The sequence below is a fragment of the Narcine bancroftii genome, chromosome 3 (genome assembly GCF_036971445.1).
Source record: "Narcine bancroftii isolate sNarBan1 chromosome 3, sNarBan1.hap1, whole genome shotgun sequence".
Lineage (NCBI taxonomy): Eukaryota > Metazoa > Chordata > Chondrichthyes > Torpediniformes > Narcinidae > Narcine > Narcine bancroftii.
Window position 1 is genome coordinate 192,072,954 of NC_091471.1, and position 22,550 is coordinate 192,095,503.

At 40.5% G+C, this 22,550-nt stretch overlaps 2 protein-coding genes and 1 long non-coding RNA gene across 10 annotated transcripts in view; 2 read left to right on the forward strand and 1 right to left on the reverse strand.

Moving 5' to 3' along the window:
- trmt44 (tRNA methyltransferase 44 homolog) overlaps positions 1–13,250 on the reverse strand; it is a 121,560-nt gene extending 108,310 nt beyond the window's left edge. For 4 of the 8 annotated variants that reach the window (XM_069926159.1, XM_069926157.1, XM_069926158.1 and 1 more), the window contains exons 1-6: positions 11,933–12,311; positions 7,361–7,484; positions 5,677–5,896; positions 5,191–5,259; positions 4,149–4,256; positions 2,556–2,627 (exon numbers count right to left, since the gene is read on the reverse strand). In XM_069926159.1, the coding sequence (XP_069782260.1) occupies positions 2,556–2,627; positions 4,149–4,256; positions 5,191–5,259; positions 5,677–5,896; positions 7,361–7,484; positions 11,933–12,296 (957 nt within the window). In that variant the 5' untranslated portion in view covers positions 12,297–12,311. Of the gene's footprint in view, positions 1–2,555; positions 2,628–4,148; positions 4,257–5,190; positions 5,260–5,676; positions 5,897–7,360; positions 7,485–10,952; positions 11,116–11,932; positions 12,312–13,189 lie in introns of those variants that run through there. The other 4 variants (XM_069926165.1, XM_069926162.1, XM_069926164.1 and 1 more) reach the window with 4 other exon arrangements.
- On the forward strand, positions 11,902–19,372 carry LOC138757968 (uncharacterized). The gene is made up of 3 exons (XR_011354015.1): positions 11,902–12,415; positions 12,860–12,929; positions 19,238–19,372. It is a non-coding gene; the product is annotated as an uncharacterized lncRNA (long non-coding RNA).
- A 1,763-nt stretch (positions 19,373–21,135) lies between these two features.
- acox3 (acyl-CoA oxidase 3, pristanoyl) overlaps positions 21,136–22,550 on the forward strand; it is a 138,972-nt gene continuing 137,557 nt past the window's right edge. Inside the window, 1 exon segment of the mRNA XM_069923121.1 lies at positions 21,136–21,319. Coding sequence (XP_069779222.1) covers positions 21,136–21,319 — 184 coding nt within the window.

Here is a 22,550-nt window from a genome sequence, read left to right on the forward strand (position 1 = left end):
GTACAGTACATTTCTGATCATCCAAAATGCTTGGGTCTAGACCTATCTCTGTTATTCTGATTTTTCCAATAATTGAGAAATTTCCTTAAGCAAACCACTTGCATCAGCAGAACACTTGTATCCGCTGTTAAAAAAAACAACAAATAAAAACAGGTTTTTCAAATATGAAATAATGTTTAAATGATACCAAAAAACATGATCAACAACAAAGCAAGTGCTTCCTCCTTTTCTTCTGAAGTCGACAGTGCTCTCTTTTTTGCCATTGCAGCTATATCTTAGAACAGTACACGATTCAAAATTGATTCAAAATGTCACTAACAGCGCAACTGATCCACACCAGAGCTGTATCTTTGAAAAGTACACGGAATTCGGTTGATTCAAAATGGCGCTAACCGCGTGACAGACCCTCACCAGAGTTTTATCTTTGAAAAGTACTGTCACGAGAACTCCATTGATTCCAATGGCATCAAAGCCCGACTTGAGCAGTTGGGTGAAATCTTGACCTTGCAGCTGTATCTTTGACAAGTACACAAGAGCTCCGCTGATTCAAAATGGTGCTCACCGCACATCAGACCCCCTCTTGAGGACAGTGGGGTTAAAAAAAATCAACTTTTTTCAAATTGTGACATCATGTCTCAGGCAAAAAAAAATTCAGATATTTGAGAATTTCAGTAGATTGATTTCCAGATAATCGGAAACATACAGTGTAATTAAATATTTGTTATCTATGTTAACAATGCCACAGGCTAATAATTACTGTTTCATCAACCTAAAATATTTAATTTCTGTTATGTATTAAAATATATTTTTTTTAACTATTTGTTTAAAAAGTTAATAAAGGGAGATGAAAGGAAAATGAAGCTTTTTTCTGGGTAGCACGGTTAGTGTAACGGTTAGCGCAATGCTGTTACAGCGCCAGCGACCAGGACTGGTGTTCAAACCCTGCGCTGTTTGTAAGGAGCTTATACATTCTCCTCACAACTGCATAGTTTTCCACAGGGGCTCCAGTTTCCTCCTACCGTTAAAATGTTCTGGGGGGGTGGGGGGTTGTAGGTCAATTTGGTGTAATTTGGCGGCACAGGCTTGTGGGGAGAAAGGGCCTGTATGTCTAAATTAAAAGTTGATTAATTAAAATTTTTTTTTAAATTCTGGAGTTGTGATTAAATTTAAGAAATTCTGGGAAAGGTAGAAAGATAAGAGTGAATTTCCTGCCATATTGATGCCAGCTTTATTCAATTATCTATTTATGCCCTCTTTGAAATTGGCACGTTCATATCAATTCACTATCAACTATTGGAGAGAGTATAAAATTACAAATATGGTAGGATTCGTATGTTCCTGTTACCCAATCTATCAGAGATGGTGGGGATCATGGGTTTGGGTTACTGGAGTAGTCTGGCGAGTACTGCAGTGTGATTTGTAAATGATACATGTTCCTGTTACCCAATCTATCAGAGATGGTGGGGATCATGGGTTTGGGTTACTGGAGTAGTCTGGCGAGTACTGCAGTGTGATTTGTAAATGATACATGCTTTAGTCTCTGTACATTGGAGGAAAGGAATACTTAGGGTACTTTTGAGATGTTAATCAAGCAGGCTCCTTTATCCTGGTTGGTTTTGAACTTCCTGAGAGCTGTTGGAGTCACATTTGTTTGGACAAGTGGATACTACATCATTACATTACCAATTTGTAGATGGTGTTACATTGTGCTTTGGAGATGGTGAGATGGCTTGAGACCATCATGTGGATCATCCTGGTGCATCACAATGTTTACACAAAATGCACAGCTTCCGACCTGCTCTTGCAGCCACAACATTTATAAGCTACACTCCATCAAAGACAGTCATTCTCATTTCAGTTGAGAAAGTGGGATTAATCTAAAGTTCACTTTTGCATGGCATTGGCTAATTGACCAATGATAAATTTCCATGACTCCATGAACTCTGAGATGAGTTATGGGACAGCATAGTAGTCAGTGCAACACTGTTACAGCACAAGCGATCAGGACCGGGGTTCAAACCATGTGCTGTCTGTAAGGAGTTTGTAAGTTCTCCCCGTGTCTACATGGGTTTTGCCCAGGTGCTCTGGTTTCCTCCCACTATTCAAAACGTACTGGGGGATCAGTCAATTGGATATAATTTGGCAACACGGGCTCTTGGGCTGAAATGGCCTGTGACCATGCTGTACGTCTTAATGTTTAAAAAATGCAAAAAAATTAAAGGTAATGAATTATGTAATAATAAAAGTAAATAAAATATTTTTGCAAAATACAAGTCATTCTGTCTATGGATCATATTGCCTTTTTGTCCTCCACAGACTGCTCCAGTGTTCAAATTCTGCTGTCCAAATCTACTTACTTTGTATTTGAGAATGATATATTTTTAAAGGACTAATCATAAATGGAAAACCTAAAAGACTATCTTTGTCATTTAACTGACTGAATTAGGATTGCATTTTCAATTCATTATTGCAGTAGAAATAAGCTCGACAATAAACGTAGAAATAAGCATATGGCTAGATGATAAAGGAATATATAGTGATCTATTTGCTTTTACCTCAAGATGAGTCTGTGCACCAAACATGTCCCATATCTTTCGCTTTCTCACATCTATACCTTTTCCAGGGTGCTGAAAGGTAAAATAAGCAATATTTTAATTTAACCATTACACCCATTAGTATCTTTGCACAGCCATCTGAAGAAAAACAGAATCCTAACAATTCCAGCCACATTTTTTTTTAATTTTAAATGGCCCAACTTTAATATTTATCTCTTTTGTAACGCATAGTAAAATGGTTGAGGTCAAGTGTGGTTATTCGCTTTAATATTTTCAGCCTGTAGCTCATCAGAAGACTCAAACAGATTCAAGGAATTCATGTCTAGATAAATTTTCAAAAAATATGTAGATTTCAAAACTTGGTAGAATTTCAGTTATACTTTTCACATTAGTTTCTTGGTCAATGGTACCCTATATATTTTGGCTCACTAGGTATTCGAGAGCTTTCTTTCCAGAAGGTAGCTTAGGTTCACTGCTGGATATTCTGGCTGACATTTGCTATCCCAGGAAATCTTAGGCATTAAGTTTCTAGTTCTAGGAAGTTACTGTCAAATCTCCAGTTTCTTGTTATAAGAATGGCTTGAACATATATAATTGTTTGACCCTGAAATACAAATCCTAAATACAAGTACATTTCATTCCTAATATTTTTAAGCACACCGGGACCCAAAGTTGCTAATTCTAGTCTTTTAAAGCAATGTTTTTTAAAAAAAATTAGTGGAAGAGTCTTGTTGCCCCTGCCCTCACATGAAGACATTAATTAATAGAAGAGAATGTTATTGGACAAAATCTTGTCACAAAAGATCGGGACAACTTAAGAAATGCAAGCTAACAATTACAGATTTGTATGAAAAAACATTTAATGCTGATGAAGTAAAATTCAGGCCATGCAGTCAGTATAGAAACTTACATCATTCAACTTATTTATATAGTGAGCTGGATGACAGGATTCTGCTTTCACACAGGTTACAGAAAAGCAGTAAATTAAGGCTTTCAGCTTCTCACATTTAAGTATGCTTCCAATTTTTTAAAAATTAAACATACAACACTGTAACAGGCCAATTCGGCTCTATGAGTCTTTGCGGCCCATTTTACACCCCAGTACGCTTTTGAAGGGTGGGAGGAACCCGAGGCCCCAGAAAAAAAGAGTTGGGGAGAATGTACAAGGTCCTTACAGAGAGCAAGCGATTTGAACCCAGGTACGATCCCAATCGCTGGCACTGTAAAGGCATTGTGGTAACCACTACACCAACCATTGAAGATAAACATTTATGAGATTTGTTCGCCTTATCATCGCTTTAAAGCAGAATCCAACCCAGTGTACTGAGTTTAAACTGTTGTAGTTTGTTACTGCTTTCTGAATCTAACAAATCAAGTAGACATGTAGAGGTATCGACATGCAGGAATGTAGGGCAAAGCTTAATAGCTTAACACCAACACTAAAATATTAATTAATTAATTAAACAAAAATAATTTATCTGAAATAATTTGCTTATTTTTTTAAAGAAATTTCATCGTGAGTCTTATACTTTCAACACATTTTTAAAAATACATATTATTGATGCCAAGTATTATCAGCTCAAATTCATTTACCCCTTCATTCGTTAGGATATGAACCAGTAATCCATTTCCACATCCCAAATCTATAAAAGACTGTTTATCTGTCAAGCCATTTTTAGCACGCTCATCTTCCCAAAGAATCTAAAATATGGGTAGAATTAATGTAAAAACAGTTTCATTTGATGTAGGAAATTGATTAATACATTAATAGAAATAAATTAAAATATTAATATTACATTTTATGCTGAATCTTCATACATAAGGTAACCGAGAATGTCTCATCATTGGAGACAGTGTTCAATTCATTCAATAACTTTCATAAAGTTGTAACAACTTTCCATGCAGACACCAAAAAATAAATCAGGATTATTAAATGTATAAAAGATCATGTCTTGTATGTACCTCTTCCGCCTAATCATTGTTATGCCAAAACTTTTCATGATTTTAACCAAACTAAAGCCGATGTCTTTAAATTTTCAACTGTATCTGCAGCCATAGCCTTATCCAAAGTATTCTTATTGGGCTGAAAATATTCCTCTTAATTTCACTCCTAAAAGCCAGAATTCAAATGTTATTATTTTCTCTTTGCCGAGGTTTCCCATTAGATGTAGAAACTTCCTGCACCAGCGTTTTTGAATGTTTTTATCATTTTAAACATTTTTCACTTTATATCAGGTCATTCCTCAACCATCCAAATATACTGTATATATACAGTCTACTGTATATATAAAATGTAACTTGAACTCAAATTGTTGATTCAAATAAATCTGCAGAATATCTCCTTTATGGCAACATTTTACCTTCTTAATTTGTGGTGTCCCAAAGTAAATGCACCAAGATGGGGATACACTACATACAGGTATATCCTTCCCATCTCTCTAAAGGTTATCTAAGACTTTACTTATACTGTACTTCTCATGAGCTTAAGAAATCTGTGAATTACAAAAGATTTTCTGCTTGACATGATCATGACTAAACATCATTCCCCAGCACGCACTAATGTTTAAATTATTAGACCACAATTCTTACAAAGGCCAAAATATTCAAATATGTGAAATAGAAAATATTTCCCTACCAATAAATATGTTGCAATGGCGACATCTTCATAGACAAACTTCTCAGGATTTGTAACTTCAGGCCAGATCTAATTAAAATTAAAATATGTATAGATAAGTGCCAATGCAAAGCAGCTTTAAGCACTTGATAGATAAGGGCACAACATTTCTATTGGGGGTATACAAGATGCACTATGTGTTATGTTGATTATTTATTGTAAATCCAGTAAAAGGAAGCTTATCAACTGGTTTAGTTTGAACTGCAAAAAAAAAATTGTAATTTTCACAAAGAGCTATTCATAAGTAAAGATTTTGGAGGGGTCATTCCTGAAGATATTATGCCCTATTATCATTTTTGTAGATAATCTGACTGGTGTAATGCAAAACTAGTACATATATCGGTATTTTAAAAAAAATTAAATGTGGAATGACATTGCCCCATGAAATTAACTCATGTATCATACACACACACCAAGTTTAGCATTATTTTCAACTTTTTCTTGTACCTTGACTATTTCTTTGTATTTTGCTTTCAAATTATGATAATATTCACTATATTTTTCCACTGAAATGAGAGAGAGTGTGTTCTTAAAATAACTCTTCTTGTTCTCTGTAGACCATTTCACAATCTTTGTCAGCAAAACATCAGTAAGCCATGCTGTTTTGGGATATAAAATCCCATCCGCATCCCATTCTTCAGGGTACATTATGGAAACAGAAATAAACCTTTAACACAAGGTTTAAAAAGAACTGTTAAGCATCACACAAACTGCAGAAAAAAAATAATCGTTTTAAAAATCTTAACAATCTAAAAAAAACTGAGATGCTGGAACTCCAAAACAAAGACCTGTTTTAAGATGTAATGACCATGTTAGATTAATAAGTAGGACAAGGGAAGCATCTGTGATAGATTGAGGCTAGAACTGCTATAAGGGTGAGTTGTCAATGGTCTAATTTAGAAGTGTTGAAGCATTTTGATTTTTTTGCAAATGACTGGAGAAGAAAAAATTGAGGCCAATATCACAGATGGACCACTTATAGCAGAAGTGGTGATTTCTGATTCAGAAAGCATGTTTTTGAAAGTTGGAGAATTTGATATTAAATCTGGGAGGCTTCATGAAGATGTATAGTTCCTTCAGCTTAGAACAACCCCCATTATTACAGTGGAGGAGGTCAAAGACAATAGATTGGAGTGGATGCGAGTTGAAAAACTAAAGTGGTAGGTAACATGAAATTATCTCTACAATCTGGACACAGATACTCCACAAAATTATCATTCAATTTGTGCTTAAGTTTCTTCAATGCAGAGACCACCACATTGTGAGCATGAAATGCAATGAAACCAGTGCATCACTCAATCAGAGTTCACCTTCCTGTCGTCTGTCACTAATTCTCTAACTGACGACCACACTAACTTTAAGCACTGTTATGAATCCTAATGTAAGCTTGAGGACTATACATCCCTCTGCAACAAACCCATTTCTTTCTTCCCAGTTCTGAAATGTCTTCAACCTAAAACATATTTCCCTTTCTACAGATGCTGCCTGACCTGTTAAGTCTTTCCAACATTTCCAACACATCAAGCTTGTTGCATTATAAAACAGCAGACAAATATCAAGTACCAAAAATTTTCCAGAAGGATTGGTTGTTTAACCTAATTGGCTACTGAAATCTGAGCATTTCTATTCATCTTCCACTGAAATCACTGAAGAGTGGTAATTCTCCTGGAAGTGCACCTTCCACTAATAACCATCATACAACTTATATTTAAATGTTTGGTTATCAACTAAAATCATTTGCTAGGTAGTCTTTTAACAAAATTAATAAAATTATTACATGTAACATCAGTAAAGAACACTCCTCCGTTCACACCTGCAAATATAATTCATGTCTAAGATTCTGAAAATTAAACTGTATTTTCAATGTATTTATCCTTTTATTTTGGATATTGTCTCTCCCAACAAAATACTGGTACTTCAAGGTTCAGTTCAAAAGAAAAGCACGACACACAATTATCACAATTGCTAACAAGCCAAAATGTCCACCAGTAACGCTTTACAGGTATCAACTAGCAAGTGTGGAAAATGTGTATACTGCTATATGTATTGTTTCCTTTCAATAAAAGGTGAATTTTAACCTTTAACTTTTTTTTTCTGCAGCATTAATTCTGCTATCTGGCTGAAAACTCACCATGATGATTCATCTCCTTTGACTTGCCTCAGTTTAAATCTGTATATATTATTCTTCTTGAATGTACAACTTTCTGCAAACTTCCCATCTATTGGTATAAATGTTGCAGTGTTGTTTAGAAAATCTGAAATGGATAGGAAGAAGCAGATTCTTTTTAAAAAAAAGTTCAGAAACAATAATATGATGTCTATTTTTAAAAAAATGTCAATTAGTAGGTGGTACAATTAGTTAAAACAATCCTTTTGGTTTTGAGAAATGACCTTCACTCTCTTTTGTCCAAATGTTTGTAGTTCATGAAATAACTGGAGCCATTTCTGATCACTGGACTTGCAATCACTGAAAAACAATTCAAATATTCAGGCAAACTAAATGACTGTAGCTATTTAATATGATGGGGATTAACATACATTGCTTGAGTATTGTATGGATCTCAAAGTTGCAGCAATACCCCAGCAGTTATGATGGAAAATGCATGTGAACATCTTGCTAAGACCCGGACAGAGATAACTTTTCCATTGTTTTCAATTGCAAGGAACATTGGGAAAGAATTAAGAGATTTTGTGCACAGCTTCTACTTTCCCAACACTCCTTGTAGTCCATCTGATCTCATTCTGTTATTGAATAGCCCCAACGAAAGATATTTTCCACAGAAGTTCAGCTAATTCAACATATAATGCTACTGTATAAATATAATAACTGGGCCATCACTGGGCCCAAAGAAAGGAATAGCTGAGTATCGAAATAGGCAGAGGAAATCTAACACACGAAGAGTGAATTGATAGATTTTGGAATCAGTCATGAGAAAAGGGAACATAAACTAATTTGTACAATTTTAAAGCGAGTGCAGTCAGAGACATGGCACTAACGGACACCAATCTTTGAAAACAGCAAGTCAAACTGAAAAAAACCTGCATGGGATCATTGGGGTTATTAACAAAGTCAATGAACACAAAATAAATATTTCTTAAACACTCATAAGGCCCAAAATGACATTCATGTTCAATTCTGGACAATACATTTCAGGAACCATGCTAAAACATAGCGAGGTAAAAACACAATACCTCATGCTCTCATCAATCTATATACTATTCGAGGATGGCAGTTTTCAAAATCATGAACAATTTTGACAGAATAAGGAAGGGGGAACTGTTTTCAAGAGCGGATAAAATAGTAACGACACATTCAGTTCTTGATTAATTTGACAATTGGCTAAGTTGGGGCTACAAAATAGTCAGCTGTTAAAATTATTTTCAGTCCTGCAGACAGGACTGTTTCATTTTGTTGTGAAAGTCTCTGTTAACAGCAGGGGGATCATGAAAGCAATTCAAGCTTGATTTGGAAATGATATCTTTAAGTTAAAGTTTATTGTTACGAGGACATCATAGTGGAAATCTGACTCTCCTCGGAATTAGTTAAAAAAAGTCTAAAATTGGTAAAAATAAATTGGTATTGGAAGCTGTTTAAGAAAAGCAGAATGTAGTTTTTTCATGTCACCAAAGAGAGGGAAAAAAACATCACTGGCCCATCAGTAACGCACCAAGAAAAACGACAAGGACAACAAGTAAGACCTACCACACAGATGGATCCAGGCACTGTGGCACAAGCTCCTCGCCGAACAATAAGAGCTCCTAGGGCTGCTACTAAACGATCTGCAGCACATATGCATATCAAGAGTACAGAGAAGTTGGTGGAGAAGGTAGCCTTTTCAAAACACTACAACAGATGAGGAATATAAGACTAAACTTAGGGCCACTGGTGAAAGTGATGAAGATGAAGAGAATCAAGGGAAAAAAAATGATACAACTTATTGCTACAAAAGCAGGTAGCAAACTTAAAATGCAAGTTAAGACCTGAAGGGCTAAGTATTGAAGCATCGATGTTGATAAGAGTTGAAGCAAGTAAATTGGATATTTAAAAAAAAATCAGATAAAAAAATGAAGAAATATGAAATAGTGAATAGAATGCAAAAAAGATTTGAAGATATGGAGGAAAGAGACAAAAATGTGGAATTTGGTATGGAAATGGTTCAGGACAGAATGGATAAAATGGAGAATTTGTAACAGATTATATATTATGTATTGTTTATCTCTAGTGATTTTAAAGACAATTTAGTTTTAACTGAATTTTAACTCGAGTTAAAAGTCCTTTGTAGTGGGAAAGTGTGACAGATTAGGATGTGTTTGTTTTGTATATAGATGTTTTTGGGAGATAAATTGGGGCAGGTTTTTTAAGTGTAGGTCACATACAAACACTTTAAAACAGATTTTATTTAAAATACTGGAACTCTGCTCATGCTAGACGTGCCAGCCTCAGAGCCTTTGCAAAGCTTTGGAGAGTGCCCAAGAGACTTTATTAATGGATTATTGTTTACAAAAAGGCAACAGATGAAAGAACTGTCAAGAGCCGCAGATTGTCTGGAGTAGAACTTGCTGTTCTAAGAGGGTCATGTGGTTTTGCAAGCTGAGTTTATGCTTTATGCATGTTGCTTCAATTGTATTAGGTATGAGTAAGATGACATTTGGGATACTGTATCCAAATTCCTTACCTTAAGATAGATAAATGAGTGTGTGGTATTGGTTTGCCAGATTGATTACTGGGATGGTCATAAAGCAGACTTTGGTACTTGATATCTGTGTTCTGGAAAATAATCTCATTGAAATGCACAGAAATTTTACAGGATGGACAGAGGAGGAATATGGAATCAGCATCTCAAAATACAGGGTTGGCTTTTCAGGGCAAAACTGACAATCATTTTCTCACCCAAAAGGTATGAAACTAGAAAGTAAGAGGAGAGAAATTTAAAAACCTGACAAGTTTTTCCATGGGTGACAACAATCTGGAACAAGCTTCCAGGAGAGACCATGAAAGCATAAATAACTGATTTCTTGAAAAGGCACTTTGTTAGGTGCTTTGAGCAGTAGAGAGATACAAGCAAATGGAATTAGAGCTTAAAGGCACCACATTTGGAAAGGACAAAATGTATTGAAAGGACCGATTTCTGTGGTATAAATTTCTATGATTCAAAGGTAGTGAAACCTTCTTGTTCTCTCTTCTGAGGGCTGTGTTGAAGTCAATCCATGCTGTATCAAAACAAACAGCAGAACCAAAGAGGGTACAATCATTTGTTTTATTGTCTTATGCTAGTGGGAGGCATACAAAGAAAGAGTAGACAATATAACTCGTTCCCTGCACGGAACCTCACTCAAAGTATAGAGTATTCATCCCCTATTTATACTTATTCAAGCAAGTGTCAACAAGTGACTTCACTAATTTCGCACAGCTGACAATTCCCATTATCTCAGCAATATGTCATTATGGTATCTGTGGACAAGGTTGTTTGTGCTGAGTTGGCATCAATAGGATGTTCTTATCTTAAGCACTGTAGACATTATTCTTGGTGCCATACTGTGGGTGCCATATTTTCTTCCTTTGTTTTATCATTATGGTTTTAGTCATCATCACACAAGCATAGAAAAGTAAAAATGCAAAGCAGTTATGTTTTAACCTAAAAGGAAAAAAAATACAAAAAATGCTGGAGAAACTCAGGTCAAACAGTGCCTTTATGTAGCAAAGGTAAAGATACATCACTAACTTTTCAGGCTTGAGCCCTTCATCAAGGTGTGGGGATGTTCTCCACCCTTACGTCAGGAGACTTGTCTTCATGAATGCGCAGTAGCAGGCTCCAAGGGCGCTGATTGCAATCACTCTTGGGAAAGGATAATCGGCAGAGCACTGCATTCTGCAGCTTCACATGAATGTACAACTGCTGCAAGCGGCTGGTTAGGGGTGGGCTGATGTCACCATCAGCCTGCGACCCATCTCCCCACTCACCCCATCTCCCCACTCACCCCTCTCCCCACTCACCCCTCTCCCCACTCACCCCTCTCCCCACTCACCCCTCTCCCCACTCACCCCTCTCCCCACTCACCCCTCTCCCCACTCACCCCTCTCCCTCCATGACCCCTCAAGGTAGTCGGCAGGAGCCGTCAGGGCAGATATAGCTGATGGGAGCCATCAGGTCAGGGGCAGTCGGCAGGGGCCCTCAAGTCAGAGGGGGCTGTCAGGTCAGGGGCTGGTGTGGGGTGTGACAGCCTCACAGACTGCTCTGGCACCTCACTGGGCAGCTTTGGCCTTGGGGCCACTCTCTGCAACTCAAAGTGCATCAGAGCAATGGCCATCATCCCTACACAAATGGGCCTGGTCTGGGAAACACAGAGCAGTTCCAGCTGCGAGGGGGATTATGGGTAGGGAAGACTGCCATTGCTCTGCCACATATTTATAACGGGTAGCTCTATGGCACCAGTTGCCCACCTCCATTGGCTCAGGAGGGTGCTTTGAGGTGCAGCTGGACATGAATGTGACATAGAAGCAGCCTTTTAGGGTTGCTCCATGAAAGGTAAGTTTTATGTTTTCCCTCTGCGCTTGTAGCCTGCCTTCGGTTAATGCCATCCAGTTGCTCAGTCGAAAGATGAGGATCTAATAGTGTTTATCAATCTGGGAGTGCATGAGACCATAGACAGACCAAGGGAATAGGATGGAGAATGCGCCAGTTGTCACTCAACTGCACTCTACCTTGGAGAACTATCTCACTGCAAGTTGCCGCCCCGGCTTTGGGAATCAGGGTCCGCAATGCCACCTTCATGCGCTCGGCCCGCGACGAAACGAGCTCGTCCAGCACCGGGACCGCTCCGGCCCTCAACTCTGGCAGCAGCGCGGCCACTTCCGATGCCAGCCCCGCCGCCGGGCCGCGGCAGCAGTTCACCTCCCGCTCGGCTTCCAGCCGACAGCCGCTCAAGCGGCGGTTCGCCACCTGCGGCTTCCGCGTCCAGACGTCGACCGCAGCCCAGAAACCAGCCTCCGCCGCCGAAGTGACGCCAACCAGCGGCAACTCACGCTCCATGCTCAGAGGAGACTCGCCCCCATGACCACGTGACATCGGACGCCTGGATCACGTGGGGATGGGAGGAAGTGCCGATTGGTTGCGAACCCGATGACGCCAACACGCCGAGGGGCGGAAGAGATAAAGGTGTCAGAAGTTGAGCTCATTTGCTTCAGGTGAGAAATGTTCAGAAGGGAGGAGAGGAAGGGAAGGGAGGGAAGGGAGGGAAGGGAGGGGAAGGGTGGGAAGGGAGGGGAAGGGAGGGGAAGGGTGGGGAAGGGTGGGGAAGGGTGGGAAGGGTGGGAAGGGTAAAACCCAGTCACTGGGCTGCTTCATCTGGGAAAGGGTTGATTATTGCAATGGTGGAGGTTCTTATATTATTGCTGTTTGCAGAGACAACCTACTGAGGTAGAATTGCCAATGTGCTGAGCCAATATATTTTAACCCAGTGGTTTGCAACTTTGTTCTTTCCATTCCCTTTACCATAGGTGCTCTTTGATTAATAAGGAATTGCTTAAGGTGGTATGTGAGTGGAAAGAAAAAAGGTTGAGAACTACAAGCCACTACTTGGCTGACTGAGTTCCTTTTTTTTGTTAAAATGTACTTATTTTTATATACAGTGGAAACGGGATTATTTTATGCTGGAGCATGAACACAACAAGAATGTAAGAGCTGCATCAGACTTGAGTGGTGAGCATGCTTAGTGAGACACATTGTAAGACCCACATCACACTGAGTGTATTCATACGTGACCCGCAGCCTGACCAGTACTGATGTAAAAGTTTGTGCTGTAAACTTGCAAGCTTCTCTAAGTGTTTATTAAGACCTCCGATGGTACAACCGAGGACATAATGTGGTGGCAGTGGTGGGATTGACAGAAACCCACATCATCTAGGAAAAAAAATCCCAATAAACATGAAGAGAAGGAAACAAAGAAAAAACACCATTACCTGATGACCAGAGCTGGAGAAGAAAATAGCCACACCAGCAGCAGCAGAAGGATTACACCCAGTAGTGGACTGGAAAGCTGATGACATCATAGAGGCTTTTAAAAAGTTCAAGCAGAAGTGCAACCTGGCATTCAAAAGTTTCCTCAAGGGAGCTACACCAGAGGAAAAGGTTAGTTACATCTTCTTTGGATGGGGGATCAAGAACTAGACCTGCTTAATAGCTGGGAGCTGGCTGAAGGGGAAGAAAATAATCCAGAAAGGATATTAGAAAAATTTTCCTCTCATCTGGAACCGAAATCCAACCATAAAATAAAGTGACACGAGTTCCAGGGATTAAAACAAGAGCCTGATGAGTCAGTAGATAATTTCCTCACAAGGCTAAAGAACATGGCAGCAAAATGTAAGTTCAAAGAAATAGAGGAGAGAATAGTCGACCAACTAATCTGGGGAAGGGCTCATCCTGAAGTGCAGAGAGCTGTTATAGGAAAAGACAGCTTGAAACTAGCAGATGGCGTAGAAACAGCTAGGATACAATCCCTCTCCAAGCAGGTCAATATGCAGCACAGAGAGAGAAGGGTCGATGCCATAAAGCGCACGAAAGAAAATCGCAGACATCCGAGATCTGCTGGAGGTGCAGCAGAATACACCCCTTCGATGACTGCAAGAAATGCCCTGCGTATGGTTCGAATTGCAGGATCTGTGGGAAGGACATTCATTGGAAAAGATGCGTAGGTCTGACATGAAAAGAGAAAGAAACCAAGAATACAGAAGGAAAGTACACCACATCAAAGGAAGTGACAGCAGTGACTCCGACTCACTGACTTTCGGCATCGAGACAATACTCCTTCATGAGATGTCCAAGAAAGGGAAGGGAGAAAAAAATGAATTGCACACCACGAACCAAGTTAAAAGAAAGATCAGAAACAAACCAACAACATTCAACTTGAAAATAAAGTTGGATACTAGATCACAAAGTAACATCCTCCCACTTGGACTATACCACAAAATGTTCCCCAAGTACATTAAGAATGGGTACCGGAGGAAGGCACACTAGAAGCCACAAATGAAGGGGAAGAAAATAATCCAGAAAGGATTAAACAACTAGGAAAAGTCCAAATAAAAGGCAAACATAAAGGAAAGAGCATTATATGCACATTCTTTGTGGTTGACGCCGATGGACCAGCAATCCTAGGCCTGAATAGCTGTCAAAAATTACAGCTAATCTCTGTAAACAATGAGATCAGGGAGAAGAAAATGTCCAAGAGGATCAATAGCGACACCCCCACTTGAGCAACACCCTCCGATCACAAATAAGGTCGAGCTCATGGACATGTACCTTGAATGCTTTGATGACACAGTTGGGTGCTTTAGAAACTTTGAATACCACATTACTATAGACCCAAAATACAAACCAATAATCTATGCTCCACGGAAGGTGCCAATAGACCTGAAACAAAAGCTATGGACATTCATTCACAATACACCTCCATCCCTATGTCAAAAGCATCAATGCCCTACGATTCTAACTTGACAATGGACCCAACTGGTCCCCCTTCACTACCACCCTTCTCCAGCTGACTATTTGTCCTCACCCTCAATTACTTCTCCTTTGACTCATCCCACTTTCTCCAAGTCAAAAGGATAGCCATAGATGTCTGTATAGGCTTCTGGTGTATCTGTCTTTGTGTTGGTTACGTGGAGCAATCGATTGCTACAAGCCAACACAGGCAAGCCTCCTCACTCAATTCTTTCTCTTCATTGTTGCCCTTTTTCGTGCTGCCTCATGCACTCATGATGAACTAGATGACTTTATCCATATTACTGCCAACTTCCACCCCAACTTCAAATTCACTTTGTCCATCTCAAGGCACATTCTCCCCTTTCTTAATCTATTTGCTGCACCTCAGGAGACAAACAGATACCTTGAAGAAGGGCTCATGACCAAAACATTGGTCATATATCTTTACCTCCCATGGTCACTGTGTGACCTCTTGAGTTCCTCCAGTATTTCTGTGTTTTTACTATGGCCTCATGCAAATAGTGGGAACAAGACCTTGTATTCTGTCTCCAACCAAACTGTGTCAATTTCAATTCCTCCCGTTTCTTTTAACCCTCTCCCCTGTCTTTTACTTTCCCTGTCCCCTCTGTCTCCCATCATCCAGTTCTCCAGCCCCTGTCCTTCTTAGCCTTTTCCCCTTTCACTTACCCTCTTTCTCTTCTACCCTCACACCTGTATCCACTTAATACCTCTTACCTGATCGCCTGTGCCATTCCCCCCCCACCCTTCCCCACCTTTCTATTCAGGCATCTGTCTGATAGTCAAAATTGGCAATGAAGGGCTCAGGCCTAAGATGTTGACTGATTTTTTACTGTCTATGGATGCTGAATGGTCTGTTGAGTTTCCCCACTTTTGTATACTGAACTAGAGCTCAGCATCTGCAGATTTTGTTTACTACCATGTAGTACAGTTGATTTTCAAAGGTAAATTTATTTCTGGATAATACTTGCCCTTTAATAAAACTACATCAGCAATTTACATAAAATTATATAATGGGTTAACAGTTTGCATCAATAATATAGTAAAAACCCTGTTTTCTGGAATTCATGCAACCAGCGGCATGAAGCAACTAGCAGAAAAAATTGCAGAAAATAAATAGGTAAAAACGTACAGTAGTTTAAAATTGGTGAGACACAATATTATTTCAAGCAACCTGAAAATTCACTTATCCGGCATCTATCAATTCCCATAGGTGCCAGATACCTGGGGTTTTACTGTAGATGAAAAATTCAACCAGCAATAGTTTTACTCCCCACTTCATGTAATACTGCATTGCGATGTGTATTTGACATCTGTGAAAAGTTCATTTCAGGTGTTGATAAATATTGTGGATTGGTCCTCAGGATAAGCTGCACAACCATTTACTTCATCATTATTGATGCCAGAGTTGTGAATATATTGCACTATATCTTAGGAATAAAACAAAAGAACATGCATATGAGTAGACCATGTGGCCCATCAAACCTTACCTGCTTTCAAACAATGCAATTCTGTTTCTACATTGTCCCCACACTATCTGTATAATGATTCTGTTAATATCCTCTTTTTTTAATCTCCATTTTAAGTTTACTAAATTGCCTCTGCAATATTCTGAGGGAGAGTATTCGAAACATTCACTGCCTTCTGAATGAAGAGTTTTCTCAGTATTTCAATTACTGTATGTACTCGTGTAATAGTCAACCCCCCCCCCCCCCCCCCACCGCCCAACTTTTTGGCGTTTTCTATATGATTTGATGTAATCCATGTAAAAGTTGAATACTTCCCCCTTCATTTTTGGCCCAACCACAAATCTTCACCTTGGCCGCCTGCCCAACCGAGCTCCCAACACCCCGACTGCGGATCCTTGCCTGGCACACCTACCCACCCACCGGAGCTTCTGTTGCCCCGACCATCTGCCCACCAGAGCTCCTATTGCCCCGACCGTGGATCCTTGCGGCTATTCATTCCAAACTCTCTCTGTTTTAGTTCCACCTGTCTTGAACTCTGTTTCCACATTTTTTTAAATTCTAGCTTCTACTTCTACTGCTTTCACACTCTTAGCTTTCTGGAATCTGGTTCCAGGTCTCCATTGGTCCTACTACCTATCAGACTTATTGTCAGAGTACATACATGACATCACATACAACCCCGAGAATCTTTTTTCCTGTGAGCAGTGCAAAATTAGTAGTGCAAAAGATAAACTGCACACAGTGTAATAAAAAAAAAACTATCAACAGATAACAAATGCTATTTGTGTAATACAGGGAGAGCAAAGAAAATCAATGAAGTGCACAAGTAAGAGTCCTTAAATTATTCCCTGATTTTGTTTGTTGTTGAGGAGTCTGATGGTGGAGGGGTAGCAGCTGTTCCTGAACCTGGTGATGTGAGTCTTGTGGCACCTATACCTTTTTTCTGATGGCAGCAACAAGAAAGGAGCATGTGCTGGGTGGTGAGGATCTTTGATGATTGCTGCTACCCTCTGATGGCAGTGTTCCCTGTAGATGTACTCAATAGCAGGGAGGGTTTTGCCTGAAATTTCTGGGGCTGTGTCCACTACCTTTAGAGGGCTTTATGCTCTGGGGTATTGGTGTTCCCATACCAGACCGTGATGCAGCCAGTCAGCACAGTTTCTACTTCACATCTGTAGCAATTTGCCAGGGTTTCCGATGTCATACTAAACTGCCGGAAATTCCTGAGGAAATAGAGGCATGCACTGACGTGCTTTCTTCATGATGCCATTGCTGTGTTGGGTCCAGGAAAGATCCGAGATAGTGACTCCCAAGAACTTAAATTTGCTTACCCTCTCCACCTCTGATCCCCGAATGATCACTGGATTGTATACCTCTGGCTTTCCTGCAATCAACAATCAGCTCCTGAGTTTTGGTGACATTGAGTGAAAGATTGTTATTGGTGCACCATTCAGCTAAGTTTTCAATATCCATTCTGTATGCTGACTCATCTCCTTTCATTATGCAACCCACTACCCTGGTATTGTTAGCAAATGTGTAGATAGTGTTATTGTCATACCGAGCCACACAATCGTAGGTGTAAAGTGAGTAGAGCAGGGGGCTAAGAATACAGCCCTGTGGTGCTCCAGTACTGATGGAGATTATGGAGGAGAAGTTTTTGCCATCTTCACTGATTGTGGTCTGGAGGTGAGGAAATCCATGATCCAATTACCTGGGTGTTGAGTCCCAGGTCTTGGAGTTTGCTGATCATTTTTGAGGGGATGATGGTGTTAAATGCTGAATTGTAGTCGATAAAGAGTATCCTGATGTCTGCATCTTTGCTGTCCAGATGTTCCAGGGCTTTATGTAGGTCCAGTGAGATGGCATCCACTCTAGACCTGTTGGCATGTTAAGTGAACTGGAATGGATCCACGTCACCACTCAAAGGAGATGATATGGTTCATCGCCAGCTTTTCAAAATACTTCATCACTGTTGATGTAAGTGCTAAAGGTCAATAGTCATTTAGGCAGGTTACTAAACTCTTTATGGGCACCATTATGATTGACACCTGTTTGAAGCAGGAGGGTACTACGACCTGCTGGAGTGAGATATTGAAGATATCTGTGAATACCTGTAAGTTGATCAGCACAGATATTTAGTACTCAGGCAGGAACTCTGTCTGGGGTGGATGCTTTCCTCGGATACATTCTCCTGAAAGCAACATGAATGTCATCCTCAGACACGGACAGAGTGAGATTATCAGGGTATGTGGGGCTGTGAAAGGATGGTTCTTCATTGTTAGTCATTAAATCGGGCGAAGATGGCATAGAGTTCCTTTTGGAGAGAAGCTTTGCTGTCAGCTACTTTACCAGATTTTCATCATTTGTAACAGGTAATGACATTCGGGCCCTGCCACAGTTTTCATTTTCATCCAGAATCTCCACTTTGGCTGGGAGATAGCCTTCGACTGATCATACCTACTCCTGCTGTACTGATCTGGATCTCCTGATGTAAATGCATGCAATCTGGCTCTCTGCAGGTTCCAAATTTCATTGCTCTTCCAGGGCTTCTGGTTGGGGAAAACCCTGAATGATTTGGTGGAGCCACGCTCATCCACAGCTATTTTGATAAAGTGTGTGACAGCGTCAGTGTTCTCGTCCAGATTCCCAGCAGAATTCTTGAGCACCGCCCAATCCACTGACTCCAGGAAATCCTCTAACCAATCTTCAACCTCATGCGACCACTTTCTAACTGTCCTGATCACTCGAGCCTCTCTTTTTAGGCTCTATTTTGAATTGAACCATATCTGATTATTCTTTACACCCACTTCACTCTGTCATGTTCAGCGACATGCTTGACCTGCATCATCCTGAATTACACCTACAGCCACAGAAATATTGATTTATTTTCCTAACTGATGGAATCTCTGTTCTACACTTCCAGTTCTGAGCTGCACTCCCTGAGGAACCATCACTGTTGCCTGTATCCCTATCTTTTAGTACAGTATGTGAAATAGACCAGAAGACACCCAGACTAACTGCTTGATTCTCTCCGTCTTGCAGATCTCCTGCACTCACTCCTGCTCTGAAAGCTCGAGTTCAAGCTGCTGCAGCTGGAGATGCTTCCTGTGCAGTTTTCCATGTCCACAAGTGTCCATGATTCATCATCTGGCAATAGAATAAAACTGCTCAGCTATGCCTCATCTTTACTGATGATTATAAAGTAGACATTTATCAGAAACAACTCACTTATTGCTCACCAGTCGTCCAGCTGACAATCCTAATGTTACATATGATTCAATGCCATTTTTAAATTGATTTTTGAACCTTGCTCACCTTACTTGACCAAAATCCATATTTCAAAGTCTGCACTGCTAGGACTGTGGTGCCCTATGTACATCTATAAACAACTATTCACATAAAATGGTGAAGAACTCTAATCAACAACTGCAATTGCCACTTATTTATTGTATTTGGGGTATTATTTGTATGCCGTGAATTCCGTTGCCATGTCTCTATTTTGATTCTTGAGACTCGCCATCTTTGTAGCTCTGCATTCATTCCATTTTGTATCCTAATGCATTCTTTTGCCTGAACTTTTCCTCCCTTCTGCTGTCCATTTTGAAGTTAGATTTGTGCTTTGAGGATAATCTAAAAGATTTCCCTTTCTGTAATCCCTCCAAGGCCTTTAAAGTTGCATGGCTGTTTCAAATCTCTCTCACTGCATTCTAGCAACAGTGTGAAGTTGTTGACATTAGTAAACCTATACATGCTGCTACACGCCTCCTTTGGAGATTCAGAGATTTGGAAATGCCTCCAAGTACCAATATAGTCCTCTCGTAAATCATCCAACTCAACCTACACTTAATTCAACCATCCAATAGTTCTATAAACCCCAAGTTTTAGAAACACAAGAGACTGCAGATTCTGAATTATGAAACAAAAACAAGCTGCTTTAGAGACTCAGCAAATTGAACATCTTTTGCAGTGGGTGGGGTGCAGGGAATAGTTGATGCTTCAGGTCATTCCCTGAATTGGGAGTCTTGGAGATGCTGTGTTCTTCCCTAGAACTCTTCTACTTGACTTCTCCATCAATGTTCTCTATGACATTCTTGTTTAAAATGCTGTATTTGTTTGTATGAACTAAATAAGGAAACGTTTTAAGTGAAATTTTGTAAAAAATAAAATAAAAACCACCACTTGAGGGAGCAGCAGACAACACCTCACTTGAACATCTCATCCAGACATGATTGTTATTTTCAAAGTGAAATTCAAACTCACAGCCATTTAAAAGCTGTAATGAGCCTCAGTTAATATCTTTAGCTTCAGATCTTTATCATTGTTAATCATGTATAATGAATGAAAATTTCAGGGCAGGGAGATAGCAAACTTGAACATGTATCTGAATTTATGACCAGTTATTTTCTAGATCACTAAGGGTTATCCTGGCAAGACCACAATTTGCAAAGAAATCTTGTCTCCAATTGCTCCTAATATGGTTACTTGGCTTTTGCTGGATTGTTTACGGAATAGCAGGCTGAGTGACTGCATGGTTGGACTGGCTGAATCGTCGCCCCAATCAGTAGAGACAAGATGGCATGGGCCCCTTTCCCTTCGCAGGAGAAGCCCGTATTTGGTGACCCATGTTACCTGGGAGATGTTGCTACTTCCTGGTTGTGCATAGCTGAACAGGCAGTGACTGCAAAGTGCTGACATCACTCCCTTATACAGGTGCACCCCAGACAGGAAGTGGGTCATCCCTTTAAACCAGCGTGAGAGATTCAAATAAAGTTCATTTACTGGTTCACCCTCAAGCTGTGTGGACGTCTCTCATTTCGGTAGCGCTGCTGTTGATGCTACAGTAGCAACCCTGCTGGTCCCAATGTCTTTGGAACCCACCTCAAACACAAAAAATACAGGATGCTGCTACTACTGCAATCGCAACGGCTGCGACTAACGCTATGGGTGTGTATTTATCGCCCTTCTTGGCCAACCAGCCAAGGAACTGGTTACAACTGGTCGAGACACAGATCCAGGTCAGAGGCATTGTCTTGGAGGACACCAAGTTCTGGTACATCGTCAACGCCTTGGACGCCGCTACCGCAGACAAAGTAAACTCCTTCATGGAAAAGCCTCCAATGGAGAGTAAGTACTAACAATTCCAGAATTTCTTCCTCGATTCCCTGGAACTCAGCCGGCATGAGCACACTGTCTGCATCCTGAATGGGCAAGTCCTGGGAGATAGAAATCTCTTTGAGCTCATGCATGAAATGGTGGCTTTAGCGGACAGACACACAACTTGTTTCTTGTTCGAGGCCCTGTTCTTCTCCAAGCTACCAGTTTATGTTTCCTTGGCAATATCAGACATGGATTTCAGCACCTCATACCTAGTAGCCAAGGAAGCAGATAGTCTTTTTCACACCCCACAGCAGAGTTCAATACATGTTCAACTGATCTACGCTGTTGGTGCTGCCGGCTCACTCTTCCCCTCCCCCCCCCACCGGGTCTGCCAGCATTAGCCATGGGCCAACTGCAACGTAACGAGCACTCAGAAAAAAGGAGCTATTACTGTATTCTTCACTGCAGATGGGGCTGCAACGCCCAGCGGTGTGTCCCTCCATGCTCATAACCCAATGCCAAGTCGAGTGCGGCAACAAGAACCGAACAGGCCAGCCGTCGATAGTGGCCTTGGCGGTTGGCACACATAAAGGCCTTCTCTACTTAATGGACCAGCGGACAAGGAGAGATTTCCTAGTTGACATGGGTTCAGAGATAAGCCTCATCCCACTGACATTCTTTGACCTCAACCATAATCCCAAGGGCCTTTCCCTACAGGCAGCCAAAGGCTCCTCCATTCCAAGCTTTGGCACCCGTCTGGTCACAATCCATGTCACGAGAACTTTTTCATTGGAAATGTACGATCACGTCCGTTGGGCAAACCCTACTCGGAGCCAATTTCCTCCAGCACACGAGCTCCAGGTAGACAACTACCACTTTCCAGTCATACCCCCTCACACTACCACAATGTTCCTTTTTACCCTTGGGCATCCACGCTCTGTACTGCAACAAATATGCCCTTTTATGAGCCAATACCCATCACTGTTGGTGCCCAATTTCCACGATACTAATTCAGCACATTGCGAGGAGCACGACATACAGACCACCAGTGTACATATAAGCACGGCTCCTCCAACAGGACAAATTCCTCCAAGCCAAGACCGAGTTCACTGCCATGGAGGAGTTGGATATTGTCCACCTGTAGACCGCATCGAAAGAATCAAAGTCGTGTTGATCCAAACCAAGGCTTTTATTAACTAGAAGACTGGAGCACATCACATGTAGGTTGACTAGTCCAGAATGACCTGGTCTGGCTAGG